This window comes from Neopsephotus bourkii, unplaced genomic scaffold, assembly GCF_033783945.1.
Source record: "Neopsephotus bourkii isolate Nb327-2 ecotype Australia unplaced genomic scaffold, CSIRO-AGI_Nbou_v1 NB_1376, whole genome shotgun sequence".
NCBI lineage: Eukaryota > Metazoa > Chordata > Aves > Psittaciformes > Psittacidae > Neopsephotus > Neopsephotus bourkii.
The window spans coordinates 2,309,213-2,328,386 of NW_026901855.1; the positions used below are offsets into that span (position 1 = coordinate 2,309,213).

At 47.1% G+C, this 19,174-nt stretch overlaps 2 protein-coding genes across 3 annotated transcripts in view; both read right to left on the minus strand.

Annotated features, from left to right (window-relative positions):
* ACYP1 (acylphosphatase 1) overlaps nucleotides 1-19,174 on the minus strand; it is a 428,968-nt gene that overhangs the window by 32,234 nt on the left and 377,560 nt on the right. The window lies entirely within an intron of this gene.
* TMED10 (transmembrane p24 trafficking protein 10) lies at nucleotides 2,537-18,700 on the minus strand. The gene is made up of 5 exons (XM_061367405.1): nucleotides 18,416-18,700; nucleotides 14,327-14,447; nucleotides 9,765-9,838; nucleotides 5,531-5,657; nucleotides 2,537-4,827 (listed from the first exon to the last, which is right to left on the minus strand). Exons 1-5 carry the CDS (start codon nucleotides 18,641-18,643, stop codon nucleotides 4,706-4,708), a joined length of 672 nt encoding a protein of 223 aa, XP_061223389.1. The 5' UTR covers nucleotides 18,644-18,700; the 3' UTR covers nucleotides 2,537-4,705.

Here is a 19,174-nt window from a genome sequence, read left to right on the forward strand (position 1 = left end):
GCAACTACCTTACAGATGACAGAAGATTATGCAAACAACATATATTGAAGGGGAAATAAAAGACCAAGCAGCTGGTATAGGTGAGAAAACCCTAGAGCGTTAAAGCTCTGCAGCATATCAGACGAGAGCTGTAATGTGAGCTGGAAAATACTAGCATGCCCTCCTCTCTGCTTGCCTCACCTGCATGGTAGCTGTAAGAACAGCATCCCCAAGTAACCAAGAAAGGCCAATTTCATCTCATTACAATTCCAACAGAATGTCCTGGTGCAGCTTATGCAAAGACTGTATAATGTGTCTGACTTGAAAGCTCAGGGAAAAGATACCTCAGGAATATCAGCCCTGAAAGGAAATTGACAGGAAACCACAGCAGTGAGACAGAGCAACGTGAGCATGGTTTTGTCATTACCTTTTTTGAGTAACATGCCCCCAAAGGAAGTTATTCAACCTGCACATTTTATTGCAAAAACTGAAATAAATGTCAGATGGGTCCTTCTGGATATGGCAGCTTTTCCCAAACATGAGCTAAATGAACGATCCTCGTAACAAAGATCACTGGAACACACCTGGAGATCACAGGTCCTCTGGCAGGCTGTGTCAGCAAGCTGGAAGTGCACAAGCTAATGCCTTAAGGTGGTAAACCACATGGACATCTCGCAACAGGAGCAACCAGGCATCTGTAATAGCCATTTTGGAGAAAGTTTGAGTCTCTTCAGCTGCAGCTGAAACAGAGCAACTCCTTGTCCTTGCCAGTGCAAAGCAAAACAGGCTTCCTTCAAACACTGCTGGGCAAAGGCAAGTGTTTTAGTGTTACAGCAAAAGCTTGGGCTCACATGTTTCAAGTTAATAAAAAGGTCCAAGAAATGCTGACAGGCAGTTTTTCCCTTAAATCCTCTGCTCCTTCCACCTTCCCCAGAGAAGGGCAGCCCTGCCAGAGCCACCACACTGCCAGCAGTAGTAGTCGAGGGGAGGAACAACAGAATAATCACATGCCTGGCAAATTTTCCAGGTGAAGGGGCAGCAGACGAAACTTCCAACCCTGAACTCCTGCAGTCTTCACCAGACCCTGCATTTTTCTCTTGTGATAAACATACCCATGTCAGGTTTGTGCTCTTTCCTTCCCAAAAAGCCACCTTCAGCATGTGGGAAGTTAATTTCCCAGAGACTTTGTTCACTAAAGGCAAGGCCTTCCCAGGCAGCTGAAAGACAAAGTATAGCAGAGGGATACAGGTAAAGATGAGAGAGACAGAAATACATCCCATGAACTGGCAGGGGTGAGGAGAAGCCACACTGCTTTCTCAAACCTCTGCTGTAAGACCGTGTGCAGTGCACAGGCAGGAGTCCCCCTCATGGTCTCACCAGCCAGTTGCCAAACTAGTTTGAGTTGTAAGTCCCTAATGTGCCAGTCAGGAAACAACACAAGTGGTGGGCTGTTTCTCACATACCTGAGCAGCTTCTAAGAAATGAGCAACAGAGTGTGTAAAATGCTTATCCCCTCACATGTGCACACAGACAGCTGCAGCAGGTACTTTGTACAGGGTACAGCCTATGCTGGCATTGCAGGAGGGGGAATACACTGAGATAAGCCTTACTCAGGAATGTTCACTCGTGGTATTAAGTAGTGTGATAATTACATCGTTAGTCACATTGGTAAGTGGGTGGAAGAGGCTGGAAACGTCTGAGGCAGTTTGCTACAGGCAGTTATAGATTTAGCAGTGGTGCATCTGTCACACACAAAGATGGGCTCAGACCCAAGTATCTGCAACAGTTCATCTTTAACCTGCTTCCCAGAAGTGAAATGGAATGAAGACACTAGCTCTGCATGCAGAGTGCTGTAAAACAGCCCAGACACACCACAAACCTACCGCATGACAACAGCTGTACAATTTCACATGCTCAAACATTCATTCGTGAAAGAACTTGCAAAGGCTAATCCTTATCCAAAGATCTGGGAATTTCCCTTCTTTAAATCCTCCCTGATAATACTAACAAGTTACGTAGCACTCATGTGCCCAGAGTCCTGTTATGTGGCATATGTTACTTGGTTACTGCATGACCAAAGGCTCACAGGCTCAGCAGAGATCTGACGGCAGTCCAGTAAATATTTAGCCACTCTCTTCAGTGAGCATGTGCCCCTCACACATGCCCAACTCATCTTTGCAACAACTTAAAATTCCCATTAAAGCACAAACCCAACAGTTAATTCCATTTGTCTTAAGGAGCTGATGGAGAAACCCAGGATCTGTGCTCTAGAGCACCAGCCCTGTTTCACTATCAGCCTCTAAATTCCTCCACATAGAGGTATGTAACTGCAAGGAGGGGAAAAGAAAGGCAACAAATGGTAACCTGAGACACCTCTACTGTGCTGGTCGCACCCAGCAGAGAAGCTGGAACAGCCAGTAGGTTTCCAAAGCCTGGAATTCTCAAAACTCCTTTGAAATTTGTGGCTCCAGAAACCCAAAGGCTTGCGAGGGGGGCTGCATACTGCAACACGTCAGCTTGCACAGGAACGTGCACAGACTCACACAGACAACCAAGGTGGGTTGGTTCTCCCAAAAGAAACTTTATTTGAGAAAATTGACAAAAATCCCCCAACCATTACAGTTATTACAGGTAAATCCACACCAGCCCCCTCACCTGCTCCCCAGTAACCACACTGGTACAGTGGAGATGAAAACGTAACACCAGGACAATGATAGTGTAACAGTCACCTGGGGAACTTAAGGCCTCACCACCATTTTTAAGATAAAGATATCTCTGTATTCAGATAAGGACGGGGAGAGCATATCAAAACAGTTAAATCTGGAAAAGTCCCTTTCTTGTACTGTCCTTTCAAGTTATATAAAAACAAAAACAAAACCTTAACAGATCTCAGGCTTCAAACTGTAGGACCTAAAACTACCTTCAAATGACTTCTGTAATTCACTCTGGTGGCATCGCTGCTGTTCTGCACTGTAACAGCTTTCAAAATGTACAAGGATAAACTCGGATGCAAGGGCAAAGGAGAGGACTTGGGTTCTTAATATGGCTTTATCAAAAAAGAAACAAATTAAAAGCAATCTAAGCACTTGCCAGTGGAACTAAACTCCAGGAACTTGGCAATGGCAAATGGAGGCAAAGTACTGATGTATTTAGATGACAAGAAGTCATCTTTCCATCCTCTTTCCCATTGCCTCACCCTAGGCAACTGTTTCCTTCCCAGCAATAGATCAGATTCAGATCTGAAATTATAAATCCATGCTATTTTTCAAAATGATAGGCTGGGTGCAGGGCCATGACAACCCCTTCTCCAGCCAGAAGTGTCTTAGGCACAGGACACCACAATGCTGTTGCTGCTGAACCACCTGCTCTGAAGCAATGCAAATAAGGTGACAGAATTTCAATCACTGCCTAAAAACTGCAGCACAACAGGTCCAGGAAGTGAACCTGCCTGTTTCTTCCCAACCTGGCTTATTTAACATCATGGCATTTGGACAGCTGAGGTCCAACAAGCAGCTGCTTGCTCTCTCTGTAGTACCGCATAGGAGAATTATAGAATTAGAACAATTCTGTCAAGGGCAGAGTTCAGACTCCCCTCAGACACAGAATTAGCTTATTCTTACCCTGTGCTGCTTCTTTGACTTCATCCACATTCTTCTGTCTCCTCTGCCAACCTGCAAAGCACCTTGCACCCTTCAGACCTCAATGCAGGGTACAGGCCCTCATGGTTCATACGAGCAGCATCCCACCTTGCTTTGAGGTCTCAGAAAGTAAGATTCAGCCAGCTGCCTGCTGGATAAACACTACCCAGTTAGATGGAAAAAAGTCTCCTGTTCATTGAAAGACCATGTTTCCTAGCATAACCTGCTCCTATTTGCTCTGTGACTGTATTTGACTGAGGCCTCCTGTCTGCACAAAAGGCCATCCCTGACCAAGGCTTTCAGGAAAGCTGCTGTATCATTTCAGACCAAGAGAGGCAAATCAAAGACAAACATGTGGAGCAATGGCAGGACCAAGGCTGGACAGCATATTTGAGCAAAGCAGGCTTCTCCTTTTCACACTCAAACATGCTCCCAACCCCTCCTTCCAAGGCTCCCCCTCCTCCAGACTGAACCACTGTAACTCAAGTGCCCTGACCTGTCAGCACAAAGACACCAGCTCCCACAGGGAGAAACACAGAGGTCCACAACAGGGACCAAACCTTGGACCTCCCTCTATCCTCAGGCCCTGCTGGAATGATGAATCCTATTGCTTTGCACTCACCTCCATTTACACGAGGCTTAGATCCCAGCCAGTCAGAACAAAGGGTCCCCCACTCTGCCCATGCTAGCTGCATGGCAACTAAAGAGCTCAGCAGGGTCAAGTGGCTCAGAATAACACTACAGTCACAGAGAGATGGGAGACATCATCAAGCCAAGATTATAAAAGGAGAACAGACAGCGCAAAAAGCTTGCTGCAGCTGTCATGGAAACATTGTTTTTTTATTATTTAATCGCTGCCCCAGGAATACCCAAACCCATCACAACCTCCCCCACCCTCAACATCCAACAGGATTTCACAAGTCCCCCGTTGCCTCTGATGTTCAGGCTCCCCTCCCCTTTAGGGTCCAAGTTCCTGCAGAAAAGTGCCGATCAGTGGGTATCATCTGTGATATGGCTCCAGGGGCCATAGCTGTGTCCCAGCGGTGTCCAGCTGGGTCTTGAGAGGAGGGGGAGGAGGACTTGCTCCTTTACTCAATCAGTTTCTTGGCCTTGAAGAAGCGGCGCAGGTAGAAAACTTGCCAGGTGGCCAGTCCAATGAGACAGCACATGGAGAAAATGCTGAAGTACAGGACCCGGGTGTTCGTCGACTCTGAAACAGACAACAAACCATTAATGGGAGTCTGACACTGCAGGATGCGCCTCCAGAGGGCAAAGCTCCCAGAATCTTCTCTTCCCACCCCTCAAAGGCAAGATACGAGGTAACGGCCTCAAGCTGTGGCAGGGGAGGTGCAGATTGGATATTGTGAAAACTTTATTCAGAGAGGGTAGCTGGGCATTGGCACAGGCTGCCCAGGGCAGTGGTGGAATCACCATCCCTGGAAGTGTTCAAAAGCCATGCAGATAAGGCCCTCAGTCACATGGTTAGTGGTGGATTTGGCAGTACTGGGGTAAAGGCTGGACTTGGTGATCTTTTCCAGACTAGTTGGTTCTATGATTCTAGATCATACAGCATGAAGGCAAGGGCACTGAAGCAGTAGCAATACTTGAGAATAAAAGCAGAGGAAACAAAAAGAGGATAACAAGGTGAAACTGAGGTTAACAGGCAAGATTAAATGGCACGGAGTAATTCACATTAAGAATGGAGACAGAAAGAAATTATTTCTAGAGGTGGGACACACAAGACTCAGTGACTGCTTCAGAAAGAGAAATATCAGCAGGTTTCCCTTACTAGGGAACAGAACAAGGAAAGACCATTATAATTGCTTCGTCTTCAAATTCTGTCCTAAAAATACATTCAGCAGAAGTAAGGAGTCCGAGAGCTCCATGCCTCTGAAGGTGCAACAGTCTCTTACCATTTGTATCCCTCATCTCCTCTTCTCGTTTCTTCATGTAAGCAAAGTCATTAACAATAGATTCTGAAAGATCTTCCAGGCGCCTCAATTCTACTTCCAGAGGCTTCAACTTCTCCACTTTAGCAATCTAGAAAACAGAAGAGTCAGGCAATCATTGAGCCAAAACCAAAAGCTCCCACATGGGTTTTTACTGCCAGTTTGAAACACTCCTTCTCACCCAGTACAGATTTGGGGCATCCTTCCCCTAGGGAAACACCTCTACAACCCAGAAACTACCATTGCATAAAACACTATCACTTCTCCCACCTGTTCTCTGAAACACACTTTCCTACTACTCCTCCTACACAACAGAGAAGCACAGTATGCACACAAGCACATTTCTTCCTTATTCGGCCTAATGTTAGCTTATTCACAGTTGTCTTCTGAGGAGTGGGTAGAAGAGCTTGCCACATGACTAAAGCTCCAGTGAATACAAGTCAGAGACTGAGATACAGGTGACTAACTTACATACGCATATGACATTGTTCTACAGGCACACAGGGTATTAGCACTGAGACTCCCTTTGCTAACTGTTGCCACATGCCCCAGAAAGTCTGACTCCCAGAGGCAGTTGTTTGATTACACCCACAAAAGCTCAGGGCTTTTATCACTTAGGCTGATAACCTCAAGGGCAGCAAATCCTCTCGGTAGGTTCCACGCAGCTACGAGGTGCTCCATCTGCCTCAAGCCACCAGGTGACGCTGCTGGAATACTTATGGGACAGGCTTCAGTTGAGCCAGCGTCAAAGAAAAAATACACTTCCCTCCTAAAAACGGGTTTTATAGGAGACCATTTCTGTGCAGAACACGCAACCCACAGACCTACTATTCACAGACTTGTATCCAAAAGTAAGAATCCAGAGGAAATTAAATTAGAAGACACAGTCCACAACAGCAACTATTGAAAGCTGAACATGTCCCTTCCCCAGCCCTGGCTGTAACCTGACTACATGTTATGTAAAATCTGTGACGACGTTACTCAAAGGAAGCTAACTTGCAATTCCTGCCACTGCTACAGCGTAGAGTTTAGGTAACTCTCGTTCTGGGGTAGAATTTGTCACCATTACCAACATGTGACAGGCCCCCACCATGAAGGTCAGATGCTGTGTCCCTAAGTAATGCAGCAGAAGAAAGATGCGCTACAGAAAACACACAGAGCACATGCAGCTCACCACCAGTCCCAAAGCCGTACAGGATTCCTCAGACATAAGCCGCAGGATGGCATCCCTTAGTGGTCCATGCTGACAGGAAGGCAACAGGGTGCTCACTGTGCAGGCATCCCCGAAATGTCACTTCCAGTGGCAGCTGCCTGGGCATCAGAGCCCATCTGAAGAGATGCTCATGACCAGTGCTAGCTCATCAGCCATTTCACTGAAGGGTCTTCACATGACACACATATCCTGGCAAGCTGCAGGCCACCAAGCAGTCATCTGAGGACTTTTGTGCTGAGGCAAGCTGTATGTCACAGCTCTGCCAGCACAGCAGTGTCAGTTCAGAGTGCGTTTGTGAGGAGGGGTAGGAAACAAAGTTAAACCCCTCCTGCTTTCTAGCCAACAGGTTGCACTAAGTAAGTCCTGTGGGCTGGACACCTACCTGCCCACAGAGCTTTGCTGCCACCAGTGTAAGCATGTCTATGGCCCTGACTGCCGATACAGCTAGAACAAAGGGTCTGTAACACACACAATGTCTCTGGCAGCTATACTGACAAGTAACCCCCCACTGACTGGCTCCATTATCTTCCTGGAGGGCACTTTTCCACATTCACAGAAAGCTACAAAGGTTACACCGGGAAAAAACAAGGCTTGTCTGCTCTATCGTGCATCCCTTCAGCTCCTCTGAATAGGCGTGAAACATCTGATGGCTATTTTTAGTCCTACGTGTACTCCAAGACGTACCTGGAACATCTTCCATCCCTAGTGAAACCAATATGCACAACTGCTCCAATGGATTTTGTAAACAGCCCACCATGAGGGCAGCACACCATCATCCTAGAAGGAACATCTGGACCACCAGAACAGCTGAGACAACAATGCCACTAAACTTCTAAGGGGCAACTCAAAAGATCTGTCAAAGCCTAACTCTTCCATACTATAGCCAATAGCCAAGAATTGACAAGGAGCAGCTGATCTGGAAAGGAACCTAGATCATTAAACCTTCTTTGTGCCTTCTGAAGTCTTTTCCTTCATTTCATTTCCACTTACTGAATGGATAAAGTGATTCCCTACCCCAGAGAACTAAGGTATGACACTGCCATGCAGTTAGGTTTTCTAACTCAACTCACTCTCCCAGTTGCTTTGCTCAAGAATGTCTGGATCTTACGAAGCCAGACTTGAACACCAGCCCTCCTCTCACTGCATATATCCATGTACAAGCAGGACAGTACCAGTGACCCTTGCTCAACTCCTTACAGTAACTCAACAAGAACTGGGTGGGAAAGACAGGTCTCTGGTACCTTACAACAGATGAGCATCACAAGCAAAAGACTCAAAAATGCAGCAATTCCAGGAAAGACAACCAAGCAACAGTCCTGCCCTCCAAGGCCTTACAGCAACCTGTCAAGTCAAAACCCATGAATACTACAGCAGCCTTGGGAGAGAGAGGATGAAAAGAAGAAAACACACTGCAAAGCAGTGTGGCTAAACATCCACAGCAGCTGTATAAACACTAACCCAGTCTGAGACACGCTGCTCAACAAGGCTTAACAGTCTTCCACTCTGAGAGGTCCTCACAAGCCAAGGATGCTTGCCAGTACTGCCGAGATCTGCATTTGGTATCAGGTGGGACTGAAAGTCTAAGTTCTTTTTTGTACATGGACCTTTTCCATCCATCTCACTACAGTGACATGGGTAACAGATAACTACTTTTATTCCAGTAAGTTTTATCATTACAACCAGTAAGTATGCAGATAAATGAGCATAAGAGAACCTTTCTGCATAGGGACAATGCTTGTAGGTAGCACTACAATAACATAACTCAGAGTATGCTGTGGGGTTGTATTTAAAGAGATTCTTTACCAGTAGACATCACAATCCAGTTATGCTGTTAGGGGTCATCCCATGAGATTTCAACATCTTGTAATCCTGCAGTAGCTGGTGGCCAGACAGCTGGCCCAAGGACTGCTCTGCTTTGCCCTGACCCCAACTGCTGCTTTACCCTCCATGTAGGATGTGCTCTAGACTGACTTAGGCAACAATTGCTCTGCTGCTCCCTGACTCCAAGCACTTTCTTACTCTCCACATAGGATGTGCTCTAGAGTGACATAAGCCACACAGGACCAGCCAGCCCAAAGGTCAAAAGCTTGTAAGAAGTCCAGCATGACTATCTCAGAAACTCTTTTTCCAACTGACACCATACACAGCCTCCTCTGCCGCCCAGTGCCCTCCCCAAGGCATCTCCCACACTATTCTGTGCAGTGGACCCAGCAGGCATTTGCAGGAATCTTTCTCCACCAACAGCTCTCATTTTCTCAGACACAAGCTCTGTGCTGTGAGCTGACTGACCCCAAGTTCTAGTGAGCCAAAAGCATCAGCAGCAGCTATCAGCATTTATCATCTAAACCAGCCGGGACTGTCCCAGCCACAGATCAACTGCTACTCCACACAGCTGGCTTTTGAGTCTAAGAAAGGCATGTCCTCCTAGGGCAGAAATATTTAGGCTTTATGCCTACTTGCAATGTCATGCCTTCAAACCAAATACTCATTTCACACCAGCTACTACTCTGCCAAACACCACTATATTGATGCACTTACACATATGCTAGTCCTTAGCAACGCACAAGTGCCATTTCAGGGCTGTTAAGCCAGTATATCTTACAGTCAGGAAGAACAAGAACTACATAACCTGACCTTTAGGATGGTCTGATATTAACCAAAAATGCCCCCCACTGCTGGGCATTTTAGATCTCTGTCTCGTTTTGCTTCTAATGCCTATGCCCAGAAGCTGGGTCACTCTGTTCTAGCAAAGAAATTCACACATTAAGCTCCAGTCCCCAGAGTACAGAATTAATTTCAGTTGATGTCTGTCCTTTTTTTTTTGTTCTCCCCTAACACACAAAGCTTCACTGGAATTGTAGGTTGCAAGCTGGCTTTCATCACCGCTGGGAAAACAGCTTCCCATCATGAGCCCCAGATCCACAAATGGCATCACGTGAGTGCTGGGAAAAGGGAGCCTGCAGTGCAGGCAGCCAGGGGACATACCTCCTCGTAGTTCTTTGCTTCAACTCCATGCTTCATATCCAGAATCACAAGCTGGTCCGGCATCCTCCCTGTTCCTGGAAACATAATGAAAGGATTCATTGTGTGAAGCATTCAGCCTGCCAGGAAATCACCAGCTCTCCCCACCACTAAGGAAGAGCTCACAACATCACTCCCCTCCCTCCATGTCTGCAGCTAAGTGCGGAGGCAGCACAGCACAGCCTAAAAATACAGAGGCTTCACAATAAATCCTGGCTGAAGGAGAGCCTCACAAAGATAATGAGAACAAGCTGTAACTAAAAGTGCTAAGTGTGTAGAGGATGCAAATCACTGCAAAAACTGCAGAGATTAGAAGACGAATACCAGCTGCTACAAGACAGCCTGGCAAAGGACAAGTCACCAGAGGGACAAATATTCAATTGGGAAGCCCACATTTTTCCTAGCAGGAAGTACACCAGCAACTTGTCAAGGTTACTGGGGTTGTAAAATGGTTTTACATTCAAAGGAGCAGAAGCTAAATGCTCCAATTGAGGAATATGGCATATGGGGACTACTGACACTCAGATGCTGCAGTATCTGCAGAAACAAAAGTAATTCCTTTACCAATACATCTTTTCAGGAAAAGAACAGCCTGGAAGTCTGAGACCCACACTGCTAATGCAAACCCTGAGATGGGAAGAGGCTTCTGAAGCTGAGAAAGCATCACTTCAGAGAACTGTCATCAGGAGCTGCATGAACAGCAAGGAGGATAGGGCTGCAATCAGCAGCACAGCAGGTATCTTTTAAGGTTGTAGCCTCCAAGCCAGGGACAGCTACAGCTAATAGCTTCTTTTAACTGCTATAAACTGCCACATCTGAGAACATTCACAAGAGGGGGAAAAAATATGTATCTATATTTAGGCTACGCATATGATATACCCTAAAGAATGCAGCGTGTCAGCGGAGCCGAGTACAGTATTCTACTATACCACCCACCAGGGAAATATCTGTACGTAACACATTCCGAAACCCCTGCACATTGGGGCATACAGTTGTCCTCAGCTAACTGCCAGCAAACACAAGGTCTGAATTCACTTACACCATGAATTTCAAAGTCTTTATCCAGGAGCATGTCCAATATTCACACTTTGCCTTAGGAGGCTGCCAGGTGGACATTCCCCTCAGTTCACAAACAAACTCAATGTACAGGTTACACTGGGTCACTCCAACCAGAACAAAGAAGATACTCCAGATCTTCAAATCAATATCCCCAAATTTTCTCTCTACCCACCAAACAGCTCTTCAACACACCAGAGCAGAATCATCACCATCACCTTCTACTGCTAGGAGAACATGGAATAACCTACTGACAAGATGGTCCATATCAACTGCAAAATGTTTCTTCAGTTTCCTGAGGGATACAGGAGCTCAAAATTCAAACCCAGGTATGCAAGATCCCAATGGGAAAATTAGGATTAGGATGAATTTTTTTATTTTCTTATAAAAGTCTGGTTACTGTGAAAACAAACTAAAATCCCAGCACTGTTCTTCAATAGACAGGCTGTGTACAACCACCCAGTGTTCCTTTCTGCAGCCACAAGTTCTGGCCACTTAGGCCATACGTATACCATCATGCCTAGAGACTGGCAGGTAGGACAGCCAACAGCAGCTGCAGAGGGAAATTCAAAGCACACAGTTCAATGAGGGGGTTGTTTTAGCATTGTTTAAATTGCAGCAACTTGGGTGGAAAGCTGGAGCTTCCAGGAAGAGATGAGAAAACTGAAAAAGTTGGTGGACAGGCGTACAGAACTGGAAGGATTAATTCGTCAGGCTGGAAGAGAGAGCTGCCAAGAAGCAGTAAGAAAGCAGAAACCTTACAGCTGCTGCTGGGTGCAAAGGGATGGAAAGCAGACATTCTGCAAGAGGTTAACATTGTCAGGGACTGGCCTGGAAAAACTCAAGCTGCTCTTCTACAAGCTTACTAAGCCCAAGGCACTAGGCAGCTCCCTTCACACTTACCAGATCCTCAGTAACTCCCTGCTTATTGTGCAGCCTGGGCTCTCCAGAGCAGACTGGATCAACAGCAAAGAGAAAAACAGTTAAGTCCCAGAGATCATAAACTAAACTGATCCCTACATCCCGCAGGTGCTCTTAAAGAGGTCATTTCACATGAGCACAGAACTGTTTCCTGGAATTAGAGGAGCTCCTAGTCTGCAAAGTCATTGCAAAACCAGGATAGTTGAACTGCCAGGTGGACAGTTCAACCAGAATAAAATGACCCATAACACTCTTAAGAAAGTTTGGGAAGAGAATGATTACAGAAGGGTCAAAGAGGTTAAAGATCTGCACACAGGAGAAGTCCTTCAGGGGAACATGTAGTAAGGCCAGGCTGTTCATCTCCAAGATTAGCATATGGTGCAAAAGTAAGTATGCCTGGGAACGGAACACTGGTCAGGGACAGGACCCTTCCACCCTGGAAGAGGGGAAAGAAGCTTGTTGCGCTAACACAGCTCCAAGAAGCACCCTAAGAGCTCCACTCTGACAAGGCAGACCTTTCAAATAGTCCTTCAAAAAAGTCCTTCTCACTTCCCCTTCCTCATTTCTGTGGTTAAGGATTGAGAAATCCCAGTTGCTTAGATCCTTCTGGTCCCAACGGCTCTGGGTTTCCTCTACCAACAGTTTTTCCTCTTCCAGTACTCCACCAACATCCTCCTTGACTGATGCACTACAAGTCCTGACCACTTTCTTGATAAGACTGTAATAAAAAAAAATAAAAAAAAGGAAAATCCAATCCTTTAAAGAGAAACACGGGGATAAAACAGCACTTGATCAGTTTCCCCATTCCCATGCTGACCTTAGAGAGGAAACAGGGCACTTCTTGTGATGTGTAATGTGGCTACTTCTTACAGCCTACCATAACTACGTCCTGCAGGCAATGAAGACTTACAGTGCCACCTCCCTTACCTAAATACTTCCTTGATTTCCAGCAGAGGGATGGGAAATCTGGAGATACTCCCTATACAGCATCTCTCTTTAGCAATGAGTTTAGGGCATCTGGGTCCAAAAATAAACTGGCAGCTTGGAAGCTCCTAAAGAGAAGCCTCCAGAACAGGACGCAGCTGCTCAATTGAACAGCTCTAGATTTTGGCACCTCAACATCCCACTGGTCATCAGGTAGAAACTGCATTTAGAAATATGTCATCCTCATCAATAATGAAAGGTTTAAAACAAACTTGCAACAATACAAAGGAGCCAGGGAATAAACATTTGCTACAATCAAAATAACTATAAGGGACTCAGTCTAGGCAAGAAACCTCTAGTCACAAGCACTGAAATAAAGAGTCTAGACACAACTAAAGAAAGAAGCCTTTCCCACTTTGCTGTGTGATCACATGGAAGCTATGAAAGGGTTTGTGGAACTGTCTGGAGACTTCCCAAATATCCAGGTGTTGGACAGTAAATAGCATGAGTTACTCCCAGATGACTCACTAGTGCCTACATGTCTCGATGTGTTAAAGAGCATTTGGAAGCCCTACCTTTGAAGCAAAATCCTAAGCATTTGAGGTCACTGTCTTATTTGTAGAATATTATGGAAGAGGTGTTATAAGCAAGAGCCTTCCTAATCCCAGCAGAGAAGATAGCCTTCTCTTTCTGGAAAGTTCTCTTCAACTTACAAACTATTTGCATCTTGTACGCGGAGCAGAACAACAAAACAGAGACTGTCTTTCAACAGGTATGAGGAATGCTGCTAGTAACTGCTCTGGGATCTTTAGGCTCTGGGATCTTTAGGATAAGAACTAAGAAAACCTGGGCCCAGGGAGCAGAACTCTTGACAGTGATTATGGAAAGATACGACCACCTATAAACCTGCACATGCTCACACCACCACAAATGAGACTGGAGCCCACGTGTTTGCCATTTCCAGCACGTTTGTCCTGAGGCTGAGCCCAGCCACTCAACAGCAGCACATGCGTCACTCACAGGAAATGAGCCTCGGTGCTCATTAGGCAACGATCCCTCAGCATAAATGCAAGGCTGACATCCTGCTTATTTCCCCTTCCCTTTATTGACCACTTAGAGAGCAGTTGTGGGTGCAAACCAAGGCCACATTCTCCGTACACACACCCCCAACCCCAGAAAATGGCTGCTAACCTAATACAGGATTCCTGCCAAGTATACACTATCGAGAGATTACATTCCAAATGAGGAGTGACAACGAGCTGGGGAGAAAGAGTATCCTTGCTTGACTGCAAGATGGGCAGAAGCATGAAAAGGGCAAACAAGGTTTGGTTTGCTCCCAGGTATTGCCACTTACTGCAACTGAGATGACCTCTGCAGGAAGAGCACACAATTCACCTTGCAAAAACCCAAGCACTCTACAGGACAGCCACAGAGGATTACTTCAGACACAACACTGACAGTAAATATTCTGCAGTGAGACTGCTGACATCCTCCTGAAGATCAGCTTTAAAAGTCAACCAGTGTTCTGTGGACTGCACTCAGGATCACTTTACTCATACTCCTAAATCCACATATCTAGGTGATCAGAAGCTAGGAACAGCCAACAGACCTTCCACTTCACTTACCCACAGGAAGCTTGCTCTCAAAGCAGGCCTCAAACATATCATAGTCTTCAGTGGTGAATGCAAACTTGCCCTTAGTGGCATCCTCCTTGGCATACAGGATGTGCCCAGCTGAGTCAGTTATCTGCAAGAGAGACAATGATGGTAAGAACCACAGTGCTTCACTGCTGCGGGCTCACGCTGCCTGTGCGGGAAGAGTTCTCCTACCCTTCCCTTTGGATCTGCTGCTTTCTCCTTTCAACACTTTCCCTCCTTCCTTGCAACCGTATCAATTCCTCCCCTCCTCATCCCCACTCCAGGAGCTGGCAAAGTCAAGAGTGCCTCTAAGGGAATTATTGACTCTTATACAAAAAATAAAACAACCCACTAAAAAGCAATCAACCAACCAACAAAAAACATAAACACCCAAAACCCATACTAATTCCTCTTCCTCCCGTAACCCTTGAACAGAGACCACATATAGGAACTCTCACTGAACCACACCATTACTCATTGCCTTCAATGTTGTCGTGGCTGCTCAACCCAGGACAAATGTACAACAAAATTCATAAATTTCCATAGCAACAGAGATATGGAAAAGCCTTATGGGACAAAAAAAGACTAATTCCCCTGAAGGTGAAATGGAGAAGGGCACATCTATTCTCTAGAAATGAGGCATCAGTGTGGCCCTGAGTTATACAGGGAAGGTTTGAGTGCCAAGATCCATACAAGTGGCCACTTTAGAGAACAATTCAGACTACCCAGAGAGAATAATAACTGTGTTGTGCTAAGCCTGTGAAATTACCAAGAATAGGCAAAAACTGCAGAGGGTCTACAAAAATGTTTCACCGAAAGGACACGTTTCATGGTGCACACTTTGTGCTCAACTAAAAGCTCTGTCCAATTGAAATGTTCTGACCATGGAGAGGGGTAAAAAGTGAAGGTATTACAATACTGCATGAAAATCAATAGTGCATGTTCCACTGTAATGCTTCCCCGTTCTTCTCAACTTTATGTTTGTACAAGTATGTTTGAAAAAACATGGGCATTGAAGTTAGTAGGGGTCTTTGAAAGTCTTAGAGGTGAAGAGACTAAAAAGCTCGGGAACGTTAAAGGTATAAAAGATGGAGGTACACAAACTTATTTGTGGTACGTATGGAGAAGGTAAGTAAGACATTCCCCTTTACTCAGTTTTGCAACAGAAAAATAGCCTTGTTTCCTTGTACAAAGGCCACACAAAAGGGCTATTTTTATTAGAATACCAAATTAACTCCCTGCCATGGAATACCACTGATGCCAGTAGCCTGCTGGACTGGGAACAAGTACAGACTATCACATGGATGAGACTGGCTGCATTAGGCAGGAAAAATAAAGTATATAAATCCTCATGCCTCAGGATATAAACCATTGCAGGCAAGACTTTAGGAACAAGCTTCCTCTAGATGTAGATTATCCCGTAATTGTCTGTTGTAGGATTTGCTGTAGCTGCCCTTGCACCATATGGTATTTGTCAGCATCTGAGAACAACGAGGAGCACCGTTCTCCTCCTGCACCGTAGTTTCTCTCAGAGCTCTACCTGTGTTCAAGCAGTGTGCAGATGAAAGCATGCTGCGTGGTCAGGCACAGGCAGCTGTGCTACCATCCCCCTGCCACAAGCCACCAGACACAAGCCACCTCGTGTCTGGAAGCCACCAGACTGTTGGAGGCACACAGCTCAAGTGAGCAGGCCCCACTGGAGTACAGGACTGTCCACATTTGACCATGCAAACACAGAGCAAAAGCATGTGTTCTGGCCGCCATATGGCACACACCATTTAATGGGGCATTCCTGATTAACTGAGATGTTAGCTTCATGAGTATGATACCGTATCATCTGCACACTGGGTTTTCCACCCCAAGAAGTGGTCATAAGAACACAATGAAGAAAGCTCTCAAATGTCGCTATTATTTTGAGCACCATTCCCTTAGGGCTTTGTAGACACCAGAGCTAATCTTTAGCTAGAGAATATTACGTAGCTTGATCCATTTTTGCCCTTTGCAGCTCTAGCAATAGCCTGCTCATGAACAGGATTCTGGAGAGTAAAAGCTCTGCTATTTGCTTTCATCAAAACTGAATAGCATTACCCAAATCAGCCAAAAACATGGCCCATTCAGGCGAGCCTGTGGGGGAGGGAGATGCTGCGAATAGCCCAGCCAAAACACTTGTGGGGGAGTTGACCTGAAAGGGATTTTTTATGCTATTCTAACGTTATTTACGGTAACGCAGTCCCCTACAGACAGGGCATTGTTTGCCCTTGACAAACAGCCCGACAGTTCCCCAAAGCACCCGCCTGGACAATGGGGCAGGGGCACGTGGCAGGGCCAAGCAGGACCTCCGCCGCCCCAACACCATCCCTCGGCAGCCAGCTGGCAGGGCCTGTGGATTCCTCCAACACAGAGGGTGCCACTGTTAGCGCAGGGTGTCACACGTACACAACTGAGCTCACCGGCAGGAACCGAACTAAGCCCAGCCAGAACTTACTACCAGCCTCCTACATTTGGTGTCTCGATGCAGGTGGCTCAAACAGGCTATGAGGTGCAGGAGGAGAGACAACCTGCAGTCATGATGTCCTGAACTAACCTGCCCCACACAGGCACAGACTCGAAACACGCACCTAGCAGAGGGGTTACAGCACCTGAAACAAACCCAGCACGCTGGGATGCCACAGCACACCTGAACACTAAGAAGAAAAGCAAGATTGCATACATTACTGTTTACCCTTTGTAGCTTTTCAAACTAGTACAAGACTTCCTTTTATTTTTCTTTTACAGATAGAATACAACAGAGCTTCCATGAGCAATCCTACCTGGATACCAGCTTCAGCAGCAAAGCCAGACTAAAACCCAAGAATGGAATTCATTGCTTCACCACCTCCCTAGGCAAGTCCTGCCATAAAAGTGAGTTTTTGAATGAGATTTTGGGATGGGTTGATCTAAGAGTGGGCAACCAGAGAACCAGGAGGCGTGATCACCAGGTGGTTAAGAGGCAGCTGGGAACACACTGAGCTGAAATACATGCACGTTACCACGCAAATACCACAGAAATGTGTTAAAGCATTAGCACTGCTTGGTTCTGCCTATATAGAGGCAAGTTTTCTCTTACAAATGATGTAAGAGCAGCAGAACAAGGTTTTTTAAAAAGCAAGACTGCAGAAACAGCCTTTTCTAGCCATTCCCAAGCACAACTGCCAATTACACAAGGCCTTCAGGTGTCTGTAGGCTGATGCTGGAAGGCCAACTTGAGTTCAGATCCCAATAATATTGAGTTGAGAGACTTCTGATGCTATTTTATCTCTGTACGCTTACTTTGGAATCCTTTGGGAGCTCAGAGAGAAATAAAAAGCCCTTATTCAGCTAGGTGGGGAATTTGAAGACAGCCTGGGGAAGGCAAACTGTGGACAGAATTAAAGTGAAGCCATTGAAGTTTTAAAAGCTGCTTGTCACGTAAGTATATTAGTCACATATATTCTGCTGCCTTCCACCTATACTCCCTAAAGATCCCTTAAGATCATTTTCTTCCCTGCAGCAAACACCTGCCTCCTTAAAATCCATGTGAGACGTGATAAATTAAGATGGGAACATCTGTTTTGTGTACCAAAACCTGCTTTCTAATCCCCCAATTTGCCCTATCCCTGGCAGCAAGCTGCTCCATCCCTTAAAGCCACGTCACCGTAACTCCTTCCTCCTCACACCCTGCCAGCAGCTTATCACTGCGGTGCGGCCTGCCAGACGCCGTCGAATCCGAACGCCGAACGGATGCCACCAGATCTTTGGGGTGAAAAAAACCGGTTTTGGCTCAACTCAAACTCCTGCCTCACTCCCCGCTACCCCATACCCCGGCGGCAGAGCCCCGGGGGCGCAGGCGGACCTCAGCGCAAAGCGAGCCCTGCCCCATCCCTCCCCCAGGTCAGGCCCACCGCGAACCCACGCGTGGCCCGTGTCACGCGTGAAGAACGTCACCCTTCCCCACGCCCCGCCCCTGCACGACCGGGGAGGCGGGGACACGCCGCCCGCCACGGCCTACCCCCACCCGCCGCCTCCCCCCGCCTGTCCGTGCGCCGCCTGCGGTCGCACCTTGAGGTTGGCGGAAGGTCCGGTGGAGGAGCCCGGCGGGGCGCCGATCTCGTACTCGCCCGTGACCAACGTGTCGCGGTGGATCTCCTCTCGCAGGCACTTCCGCGCCTTGCCCGGTAGCTGGAAGGAGATGGGCCGCGCCGGGCCCACCACCACCGCCAGCAACAGCAGCAGCGCTGGGAACGGGGCCTGCCCGAGGCGGGGGCGGCCGGGAAGCGGCAGCGGCATGGCGGCAGCTCCGGGTGCGGCGGGCCGGGCCTCCGCCTCCGGCACACGTGACCAGCGCCGCGCAGCGCGTCACGGCGGGGGCGGGACCGGGGCTGCGTGAGGCGCGTGGCGTGCGCGCAGATGGGGGGGCGGCAGGCGGGTGGCGCTCACCCGGGGTGCGGGTAATGAAGGTAGGTGCTCAGGTGGGTCTGTTTAGGTGTGAAATAAGTTATTAATGGGATGACTTCGTTCATACTGGGTGATAATGATGAACAGTGGTTGCTTTCATTAAATCATTGGTGTAGTGGGAGGTGTCCCTCCCTCAGGGACAACCTCCTACGACAGCCCTGTCGCAGCAGGGTTGGAACTAGGTGCGCTTTAAAAAGCCCCTTCCAACCCAAACCATTCTGTGATTCTCTGACCGAAGAAATAAACCGTGGTGTGAGGCAGAGGAGCGTGCTGAGGATGGACAAGCAACCTGGACTTCATAGAGACTTCCATACAAAGGCCTTCAGCAGTTGCTGCTTAATTTATGTTTGGTGTTGCTTTGGG

What these genes read in the sequence shown, in the direction of transcription:
- TMED10 (XM_061367405.1), bottom strand. Translation starts at nt 18,643, where the DNA reads ATGCCGCTGCCGCTTCCCGGCCGCCCCCGCCTCGGGCAGGCCCCGTTC. An exon ending in GACCTTCCGCCAACCTCAAG is followed by an intron (nt 14,448 to 18,415) that starts GTGCGACCGCAG and finishes TCTCTCTTGCAG; the next exon opens with ATAACTGACTCAGCTGGGCA. An exon ending in TGAGAGCAAGCTTCCTGTGG is followed by an intron (nt 9,839 to 14,326) that starts GTAAGTGAAGTG and finishes TTATGTTTCCAG; the next exon opens with GAACAGGGAGGATGCCGGAC.